Source organism: Vicia villosa, linkage group LG1, assembly GCF_029867415.1.
Source record: "Vicia villosa cultivar HV-30 ecotype Madison, WI linkage group LG1, Vvil1.0, whole genome shotgun sequence".
NCBI lineage: Eukaryota > Viridiplantae > Streptophyta > Magnoliopsida > Fabales > Fabaceae > Vicia > Vicia villosa.
This window is the reverse complement of record NC_081180.1, coordinates 172,448,984-172,460,367: the sequence shown is the minus strand read 5'-3', so window position 1 is coordinate 172,460,367 and position 11,384 is coordinate 172,448,984. Positions and strand designations below refer to the sequence as shown.

General features: G+C 32.0%; 1 protein-coding gene across 1 annotated transcript; it reads left to right on the top strand.

Annotated features, from left to right (window-relative positions):
- The first annotated feature begins 2,548 nt into the window (after positions 1-2,548).
- Positions 2,549-10,551, top strand: LOC131644655 (DEAD-box ATP-dependent RNA helicase 38). Its single transcript, XM_058915212.1, has 8 exons — positions 2,549-2,988; positions 3,071-3,364; positions 4,014-4,241; positions 5,402-5,467; positions 7,908-8,315; positions 8,406-8,535; positions 9,811-9,896; positions 10,010-10,551. Exons 1-8 carry the CDS (start codon positions 2,794-2,796, stop codon positions 10,070-10,072), a joined length of 1,470 nt encoding a protein of 489 aa, XP_058771195.1. The 5' UTR covers positions 2,549-2,793; the 3' UTR covers positions 10,073-10,551.
- Positions 10,552-11,384: the final 833 nt, after the last annotated feature.

Below are 11,384 nucleotides of genomic sequence, written 5' to 3'. Positions count from 1 at the left end.
TTGCAATGTAATTTGGACAGTTTTGATTGGTTCGGTTAGTTCGTTTTTTTACAAAAAAAAACTCATTGAGCCATACATACACATATAGAGGAAAATATAATTCTGTGTTTAATCATTCATACATTACATAAAAAAGTTTGTTTATCTTAGGTTTAAGAGATGAAAATACACAAAGAATAAGATAAAATATATTTTGTCAAAATAGTATTTTTAAATGAATAATATTTTGTTTTCGATAATATATAAATTAAAATAAATATCATACAAAGAATATGATAAAACATACACATGATACTAGTTGATTTCTCTAAAAATTTAAGAAATAAAATTTAAGAAATATATATTAGTTAGTAAGATTTTGTAACATAATGCAGTTTGATTTGATTTGGTTTGTAAAATACAAACTGCAAATTAAATCTCGCGGTTCTATTAAAAATGATCCAAAAACATCTGAACCAAATAATTTTTTTTCCATTCAATTTGATTTTACAATTATTTATTAGACCGGTTTGATTTTAAACACCACTACGTAAAACTAATATTTAAACATGTCTTTCAAATTAGTTTATATAAATTAATTTTATAAACGGCAGAATGAAAATTTTGGTTCAATGGACATTTATTGGAAAGGACATGCACAACCTAAATAATATAGAAGAGGATAGATATATTTGAAACACAAGGCAATAATTAGTTTTTAACCTTTTGTCCTAACCATTACCTATTTTACCCCAACATTTGCTTGGATTTTTTTTGAACCTTTAACCTAAATAATACAGGAGAGGATCGAGATATCTTAGTTATTTATAAAAGCTTTCATTTTAAATTTTGTTTCTAATTTTCTTATAACAATATCATCCACAAACATTAACTATTAATTCAATATATTCTATTCTTATTTATTTTAACATGATATTTATTTTCTATTTAATTTACTTATATATTTAATTTTCTTAAATATTTGTTAAGAACTTTAAATATCACGAGACGTTGTTACTTTTTTATACATTTTAATTTGTAGAACTTTTTATTTGCATTTTTTGATGGTTACTTAAATTAATATAAAAATTTATTTTTTTCAATAAATTAATATATCTCGTCTATTCTTTTTCAGGTATATTTTATAAATGAAATTTAATTTACTCAAACTTTTTTTTATAAAAACAAAAGCGTGCGTACCACACCAGTACCCGTGCAAACACGAAGATACTTATATGAAAACAAGTTTACTATATATTTAATTTTTTTATAGATATTTCAATTTTTTTTAAATATCTACGAATAATTATACTGTTGATTCAAATTTTTTTATACAGGAAAGAAATTATAGAAACCAATTTGTTATCTCTTTTCAATATAATAAATTCTTTTGGTTTGAAAATTTTTTTTTATTTCATTTTTATTATATCTTTAAAAGCAAATGTGCGTAACGCACCAGTACCCGTGCAAATTTATGGGTAACATACCAGTATCGTATGAACACACGACTAATCATACCAAAATCCGTGCGAAACACATTGATTATTACAGTTTTTTACATTTAAAGAATTAAGAATAAAAATAATGTATTAATCCAAACATGAAAAAAATGTGTCGTTTTTTAATTATTTATGTATCTAATTTCTTATTTTGAATTTTTTTTAATTTAAAATACAAAATTTTAAAAGATAATATATGAAAAATTAAAATATATAGTTTTGATGTAAAAAATGTTTGGTAAAATAATTTTGTTTTTGTTTTAAAAGTATGACTTTCTTTTACAAATAAAAGACTACTTTGAAAAAAGTTTATTATTGATACAAATATTTTTATAAACGGAAAAATATGTACCGTTCATACAAAAAATTATATAAACGAAAAAGTATTGTTGATATAAATTTTTTTATAAGCGGAAAAATGTGTATTGTTGATACAAAAATTCTATAAGCAGAAAAAGCTTGATATAAATTTTTCTATAAATAAAAAAAAATGTATTCTTGGTATAAATATTTTTATAAATGGGAAAATCTAATTTTGATAAAAATATTTTTAGAATTAAAAAAAAGTGTATTGTTGATAAAAATATATTTATAAATGTTATTTTATATTTGTGAAAAAAATGCGCGTACCAGACCAGAATCCATGCATACATATGCGTTTTTAATACACGGAAATTTTTTTATTATTGATCTATATATTTTTATATACGAAAAAATAATATTTATGATTCAAATATTTTTGAGTCAATAATGATATACGAGAAAAAAATTTATTATTGTTCCAAATATTTTTATAAATGATACCTAAACAAAAATAATATTTATATACCGTAAAAAAATCTTTTATTGATATAAAGATTTTTATGATCAAATATTTTTGATCCAAAAATAATTTACAAGAAAAATTTATTATTAATCTAAATATTTTTATATATAAAAAAATTTATTATTAATTTAAATATCTTTTCTTTGAAAAATCTTCTATTTAAAATAAATATAGAGAAAAAGGGTGATCTACTGTCATAAATATATTATATAAAAAAAAAAAAATCTGAATGCAAAATCGCATAGTTTCACGGCCTAAGATTTGTATCTGCTTTAACTGGACGCAACCTTGATAGTCAGAGTTACTACAAGTAACTAGTAACACAACTGCCGTAACCCTAACTGCCACCACTACTTCTCAACATCCCTCTCACCTCCGCCGCCAGAGTATCTCCGGCCACCTTGCCCATTTCCCTTTCGAACTCCGATTCACACTGCCAACTGAATTATCATTCACCACTTCCAGTCTCATCCACTTCGAATCCGTATCATGGCAGAATCTTCTAACACCTCTCCTCCACCGGCGTCTAAAAGCTGGGCCGATCAAGCCGACGAAGAAACCATCCCATCCCCAAGCTCCACCTCCGAAACACCCACCCTCAAAGTCGACGAATTAGCCATCGATGAAGACAAGAAGTCTTCTTCTAAGTTCTTAGACGATCCCGACGACTCAAACATCCAAGCGGTTCGGTTCACCACCGATCCTCTTTTTTTTTCATCTTTCAAATCTTGAAAACATGACTTGATCTTTTTGAATTATGATGCAGGTTACATCTGGTGACACTCCCTACACGTCGGCCGCGACATTCGAGGAATTGTCTTTATCGGACGAGCTTCTGAAGGGACTATATGTAGAGATGAAGTTTCAAAAGCCTAGCAAGATACAAGCAGTGAGCTTGCCGATGATCCTCAATCCTCCTAATAGGGATTTGATCGCGCAAGCACATAATGGTTCTGGGAAAACCACTTGTTTTGTGCTTGGGATGCTTAGTCGTGTTGATCCAACTTTGCAAGCTCCTCAAGCTCTTTGCATTTGCCCCACTAGGGAGTTAGCTATTCAGGTTAGATGCTTTGCTTTTAGCCCAATTTGGATGAACAACTTAGTTAAGTGCTTATAGCATAAACCTCTTAATGTATGTTTGGTTTAACTTTTGGAAGAGTCAAAGACAATTTTAAAGGTGGAGAATTGGTTTTATAATGATTTTGAGTTGTTTGATTCTTCTAAAGTCGAAATGATTCTGCCTCCAAAATTGATTCTACTTGAAGCTAGAATTTGTAGCTTTTGAGTTTAAATGTGATTTTTACATTGAAATTTGATGTTCAACTCACTTCAACATAAATCACTTTACCTTCAACTCACTTTTAGCTTTTACAGAATCAATTGATTCAAAATCAATTCTTTTCACCACATAACCAAACACACTACAAGTTTATGTTTCTGTATTAGATTAAATAATGTCAAACCACTGTTATATAAGCTGTAAACTTTTTTATTCCCTAAGCTGTCCTTGATAGCTTATATGGAAATAAGCTAAAATCTACACATGGATATATTATAAGCTGATTTCATAAACTCTTTCAAAAAATTTCACAAATGCTTATGCAAACAGATAAGTTATTTCTCTTTGATTTTGATTTAAGTTTTCTGATTTCATAATAGATTGTGTTGAACAATGTGGAGTGATTTTTTCTTTGTTGGGTGTGTTTTAGAACATTGAAGTTCTCCGTAAGATGGGGAAGTACACAGGGATTAGCTCAGAGTGTGCAGTTCCTATGGACAGAAGGGATTCGATTCCAATTTCAAAAAGGTCGCCTATTATGGCTCAGATTGTTATAGGTACTCCAGGCACAATTAAGAATTTGATGACTTATAAGAAACTTGGGGTGACAAGATTGAAGATTCTCGTTTTTGATGAGGCTGATCAAATGCTTGCTGAGGTAAATTTTGTCATGTTGAGTAGATATTGTTTGCATCAGAAAAGGAATGTGACTACAGACTACAGTGTTATTTTATGTCTAGAGTTGTATGCAAGTACAAGAAACATAAGTATAATATTTATCATAAACCAAAACCATTTCAAGACCTTATGGACATGTTAACATGCTAGAGTATGTCACTACTAGATACCTGGCCCAAACATTAGTAGATACCACCGGGCATAACATTATTAAAATTATAATTCAGAATTTCAGATTCCACTGTGCACTGTACTCATGTTATACTGAAATGCTGTATTTTGTATGACTTCCCTTTTTTTCGAGCCCATAATGAACAACATACATAATGAACAACATTACCCATCAACCACATGGGGTCATTACACGAAAAGTGCTAATACCCCTGCAGTTCCCTTGACGAGACAACAGATCCTACTAAAATGAAATAACAACTACTAAAATTATTAGTCTACAGCCTTAGCTCCCACAATCCCTCTTTTGCTGATATACTAAAACAAAGATGAACCAACCCTTTGCAGTTTTTGGTTTACATCTAATTTCCACTTGGTTTCCATCTTAGCAATCCCATTCTTGATTTCTTGACCCCACTCCGCCTACACATCGTCACTTATGTATAGCCTGTGTATTCTACCCTAATTTAGTGCTAATACTCTTATGAACTATGAAAAGGTACTGACATTAAGAGCTGATGTTGCATTGGTGAGAGGCATTTAATCTGCATATAGAGTTGCCACTTATGAAGCAGCTTAAAACTTATGTGATTGGTTATTTGTTGTGGTGGACCACTGAGAGAATTACATTGATGGCCTTTGCAGAAATGGCATGAATAATGCCTGCAGATCAAAGTTTTTTTTATGGATATTAGGATGACTCTCCCTTTCTTGCAATGGATTAAGGGGAAGAGATTGCTCTTAAACAACCCATCTTTTTATTTAGTTCTAGCTAGTAATTACTTCCAAGTGAAAACAATTCCACGTAAATATGTAGGAAATATAAGACCCAGTTCTAGGTTCAAGGAATTGTTTTGGTTTAATTGATTTGTCATACTTTTTTTCTCCTCTATATTTTTTAGCAGGGTTTGGTTGCTAAATATGACACATCTCAATTTACTTAGTAACTGTAAAAATGTGCTGTTGCAGGATGGATTCAAAGATGACTCACTGAGGATAATGAAAGAAATAGAAAAATTCAATTCAAACTGTCAGGTTTGTTGATCTCTCTCTTGCATTAGTGTGCTTTTATGTTTGACATTTCCATCCATCCATACAAAAAATTCTTGCGTTGACTCAATATAAACAGGTTGTGTTTAAGTTGTTAATCCCCTAAAATGTGTCGTGTAGCACCGACTCTCTAAAATGCTATAGTGAGTAGCGGGATAACTTCTATTGCCATTTGCCAAGACTAAAATTCAGTGACCAAAGTAATAATAATACTTAAACAGAGAAGGACATAACAAAATTGCACTAAAAGTAGGAAGAACAAAATGATTGTGAGCAAGAACATAATGATTGTCCGCGAGTCCGTGACCAATAATATAACTTAATGAGGAACACACAGAACATTACCCTTGAAAGGGTTCAAATTGACATTTATACCCTCAAAAAAGATAACTGTTTAAAAAAGGATTTGAGGAATTTCGCCTCAAAACCATAATAGCGAGAAGTTGTGAAATCAGTTTGGGGCTGCAATTTCCCAGCAGTTAGCGGCCTCTGCAACTGCTATGACGGAGGCTCACAAACCAAAATAATTTGCGTCGTGCCCTACCACAGCTATGCTATTCCTCTCTAGTGTACCACTGACAACATAAAGACAGCATCTACATCATCATTTTACACTAAACAATGTGTCAAACAACCGTTTTTAAATGATGTGTTATTATGATTGCTTTCCATCGGGAGGGCATGAACAAAACTAGGTTCTATCTAAGCACTTCCTACAATTTGTGAAAGGAGTTTGAAGCGCACTGCAGTGCCATTTTTCATCTTATTTTATGAGAAAGTAAACAGTAAGATGTTTTACAGCTTATTATACTCACCCAATAATGTTGTGCCCTTGCATGCACACAGATCCAACTGCCACTTAGGCTGGCTCCCAAAATCCAGTAGAAGTCTTTTCTCATAGGACTGAGAAAGACTTGGAAGGGAACAACAGATAATGATTTTATGAATTACGATGAGAAGTTAGCTAGAAGGGAGAGAAAAGTCTTTCCCTTAGTTTGGACCCTAATGCTGCCCTTTTAAAACACTTATTCTAGTTAAAGTGGCATGTTTTGAATAGATACATATCTTTTTTTTTATAAAATTTATTAATTTAATACTCACTTTGTCTCGTAACAACTGTCACATCTTTTACAAAAAAATGTCCACAAAAGATTGTCACTTTTTGTTTCCAATATAACTTTAATTGCTTATATTTTAACTATACCGTCTAATTAGTGTTATGTGCATCACACTAAAGTTATTATTCTTCACTTTGCATTTAAGATAATAAAAATACACCAATAGTTAGTTTTGATAATTAGTAAAATCATCATTCTTTTTCTCTTTTATCATATTTTCTTATTCCGTGTGAAATGGTCAAATGCGACAAATATTTGGGACTGAGGGAGTATTTAATTTTATAGTAACATTTTTATTTGACCCAATATCCCCATGTGTTGATGAATGATTAGCTTCTGATAACATTGGTGCCAATGAGAAACCAGGACCAAGGTTTTAAGGCCCTTATGTCATTAAAAAAGGTAGGGACTGAAGCTAATAGGCTGGATTTACCTTCCTACACAATGGTAAACTGGTGCATCTGGTCGTTCATGTATTGAAGCCCAAGAGGGCCATCTGGTCTTCCACAGTTTTAAACTGAAGAGTGGGAATTGTCTCTTTGGTTCTCTTAGAGCTATTTTTTTCACAAACCCTTATAGGTGTTAATAGTGCACAAGTTTCTTGATGAGTTTTAATTAAATGGGCAGTTCTTTCAGATCATGAGAATAGATGGGAAGACGGTGCTTTTATTAATAGTCTTCCGTAAATTTCACCTTTAAGACAAGATCAAACTGGTTTGGGGAATATTCATAGGCCCATTATGCAAAGAGAGGGAATAATATCATAATGGACACATGGCAAAGAGGGATCGGGAGAGAGGATACAAGAATCAGGCCAGGAGTTGGAATGATTATTTAGGAGGTGTGTAACAGAAGATGTGTACAATACATTTTATGGTGGCAATCGGTGGTTGGTTAGGTTGTACTGGGGAATAATTTATTTTTTATCAGTCTACTGTCATTACCCTGTTAGACCCTTGCTTTCCTAATTGTTATCTTTTAAATCTTGTAAGGAGCCAGCTCCATTTCCGTCATACTTTTCAGCTTCTTGAAATTTCTTCTATAAGAATGTTACAGAGATGTGATCTTCTGGTTGTATTTTCTTAGCTCGGCTTATAGCCTGGGGCTAAAGAGGATTCATCCTTGACTGGGAGCATTGCTTTTTTTCATTTATCTATTGATCTTGTTTTTTTCAGTACTACATTTCCCTTTTCTAGAAAGGAACTAGTAGAATCATATCAGACAAAGATTTTAAATGTTTGTATGTTACAGTTGCTTTTTGAGTGTTTATTCTCTAAGAAAATTTTGATTGCCTTGTGTTTCTGCAGGTTCTTCTGTTTTCTGCTACATTTAACGACGTTGTCAAAAATTTTGTTACAAGGATTGTTGAGAAGAAGGAGCATAATAAACTTTTCGTGAAGAAAGAGGAGCTATCTTTAGATGCAGTGAAGCAGTACAAAGTTCGTGTTCCTGATGAACTTGCTAAGATTGAAGTGATTAAAAATTATATATTTGAAATAGGAGAGAATGTAGGGCAAACTATTATATTTGTGCGCACTAGAAATAGTGCGAAAATGTTGCATAAAGCCCTTGTTGATTTAGGCTATGAAGTTACTTCCATACAAGGTGCTCTTGAACATGACGAGAGAGACAAGATAGTCAAGGAGTTTAAAGATGGTTTGACTCAGGTTCTTATATCAACTGATGTTCTTGCCCGTGGCTTTGATCAGCAACAGGTGCTCATTTGGTCTCTCTTTCTCTCTGCTTCCCTTTATGTGTGCTTGGACTCGTTGGTTTTTTATGCATCCTTCCATTTCATTGTTTAGGTTAATTTGGTTATCAACTATGATCTTCCGTTGAAGTATGCTGCTGAGTTCGTCCGTGGCCGTGAACCCGAGCCTGATTGTGAGGTCTATTTGCACAGGGTTGGTAGGGCTGGGCGATTTGGGCGCAAGGGTAAGTTTCTAAAACTGTCGGCTTAATGTTGTGTAGCAATCATTAACTATTATATTATTTTATCAAGTGAGCTTCCTGTTAATATTGTGTTCAGCTTGTTTAAGTCAAATATTATGTATCTCATAGTATTTTAGTCATGCTCTTTCCTTATACCAAGAATTTATAATCAAAAGAGTAAGTAAATGTTGGCCGCAAATATTTTGTTGGTGTTATTTCCCTCAAAGAAACAGTGTTGTTGCCACAACGTTTCATTGGTTGAAAAATAGATGTTTCTTTCCTTACTCTGAACTAACTAGTAATACTTCAAGCTTTTTGTATATGTGGAATGTGAATGTTATTCTGGGCTTGATAAAGTCCAGACAAAAAAGTGTATAGAATTTGCTCATTTCTGTGAGCTGCATTTTCATGTTCCACCAACCTGATCGTGCAGACCCTTGAATTGATTGGCCCTACTTTGGTGGGGGTAATGTTGTAATATTGGCTTGTTTGGCCCCACAATCCAATTCCATTTAAAATTTTTCCGCTTTGTCCTTATTATGTTTGTTAGGTAGTGGGGGTTTGCGCCTTAGCCCAACAAATGGGCCGAATACAGAATTGGTTCAAATTGCTAATGTGGCCAATCTGTTGGAGGGAAAGGGTAGCTATATTAAATAATAGGGATAGCAAGAGGTGATATGCCCAACATCTTTTTCTGTTGGGAAATGAGAATCATCTCTTCTCCTAGGAGCTTTGCTCCGGGGATTATAGGAGGAAACTCTGGTAATCATTCTCATTTAGGAAATAATACACTCAATTTTTACTATTCTGTATCAATATTTAAAGATATTCCACATTGGTAAGAGATATGATCAAAGTACTCAGATCGTTGCAAGACTGGGCCAATTTTTCCCCTTGAGCTAGTTCTTAGGGTTGAATTAGGTATAATTCTGACTTGGCATTTCGTCTTATCTGAAACCTGATAGAGTTTCCCATTGATGTCTAAAATTTACTTTCCATATGTCCAATCTCGGGTATTCAACTGCCATTCTAAGATCCCATATCAACTAGATATATGGCTAGGGGATGGTATCTACATGCCTTATGTATTTCTTTTTAGGGCTCGGGCAATCCTCCCCTTGATCCAGGCCAGCATTTGTTATTGTTTGGCATGTATTTTAACATTTTCTAAAGGAAGTCAATTTATAATTTCACTCGTGAGTAAATTATGCATGATTTTTCAGTAGTGGTGCAAAATACTAAGTTTTTGTTTTAAATTTGTTTCATCTGATTGAATAGGTGCTGTATTTAACTTGATATGCGACGAAAGGGATGAAAAGCTGATGTCAAAGATTGAAAACCATTTTGGAACCCATGTAGCAGAGGTATATACTACTTCCTAATGCACTTGAATTATGAAAGACTTTGTATGCATGTGCAAAGGATTATAAAGATTAGTATCTTTCATAAATCATTTTGTTTCTGTCACTGAATGTAGGTGCGAGAAAGAAGTGTCGAAGACTATAAAGCTGCTCTTAAGGAAGCCGGTTTACTGATTTGAATCTCCCAAAGTTGACCGATCTTTGTAGCTTTGTGTTGGTCACCTGAATGTGTGCTTGGATTACAGCATATCTATTGACGTTTTGACAAGTTAATTTACATGGATACGTGGAGATCCTGGTTTAAGTTTCTGGTTTGAGTTTCGGGGATGGATAGTTTCACTTTAGTGTTTTTAATGATACAACATTGATATCAATGAACCCATTCCTCCCCGTAATTGTGTATCCAACTGAGTATAGAGAAGTGTCTTTTGCTTATGTGGTAGATAATAATGCCTGCAGATCGAATTATGGTATCCACGCAGCTTGCTATCTACGCTGGTTTCTGTGGATAAATTTTGGGTGTTGAGATGATTGTACGTACTGCAACAGTGTATTCAAGTACTGTAAAATTATCAGCGGTAACTTAAGAACAAAAAAGTTAAACTTTATGCATTTGAGAGGATTTATCTATATCAAATAAAGAAACATTGGTGAATAATAGTGTTACTATAAGGTGACAATTAAAGTTGCCGAGTTCTTTTTCTTCCGTTTAACTGTAACAAAAGACATGGCAGTTAAGACTATTTTAAATTATTTAAAAAAAAAAATTTTAACCCTAAATTAAAATTGTTAGGATTCTTCCTTTTCTTCTTCATCATCTTTATCAATCCAAAAATTTCCTGTACATATCTATAATATAAGAAAATTATATGTTGGGTCAAATACCAAAATGTCCTTATTGCTCTTCTATTGTGCCACATGGATGGTTTCTCCATCCAACTTCTCTTTCTTTCTTACATTTTTTTCTTTGTTTCAAATTCACAAATAAATATATTTAATAAAATAAATTTTTGTATCAATCAAATCAATCTTCACATTGTCAATGCATATACCAACTTTTACTATATATTGTCAACTCATTCACCTATACATGTATAATATATTATTAAAATATTTTATTTCGATTTTCTCTTTTTTCAAAAATTTCAAATTCAAATAATATTCCTCTACTTTTAATGAATTAATATATCTTCCTATCTTTTATTCTTATTTTTAAATATTATTTTCTTTTTTATATTAATAAGATTTCTCTTAAATTTGTCTCATACTTTTTTCATTCAAATTTTTTTAGCTTCTATTATTCACATATTTTATAACAAAATTATATTTTTTATTAAAAAATCTTATTGATATAAGTGTTTTTACGGGTACCAGACATTTTTTTATCCATTCAATTTTTTTTTCGGGTACCAAAATTTTTTCTTCAATTATTATTTCTTCACAGGTACCCGATATTTTTCAATATATCTTCCTCTACTCCTAATAAATTAA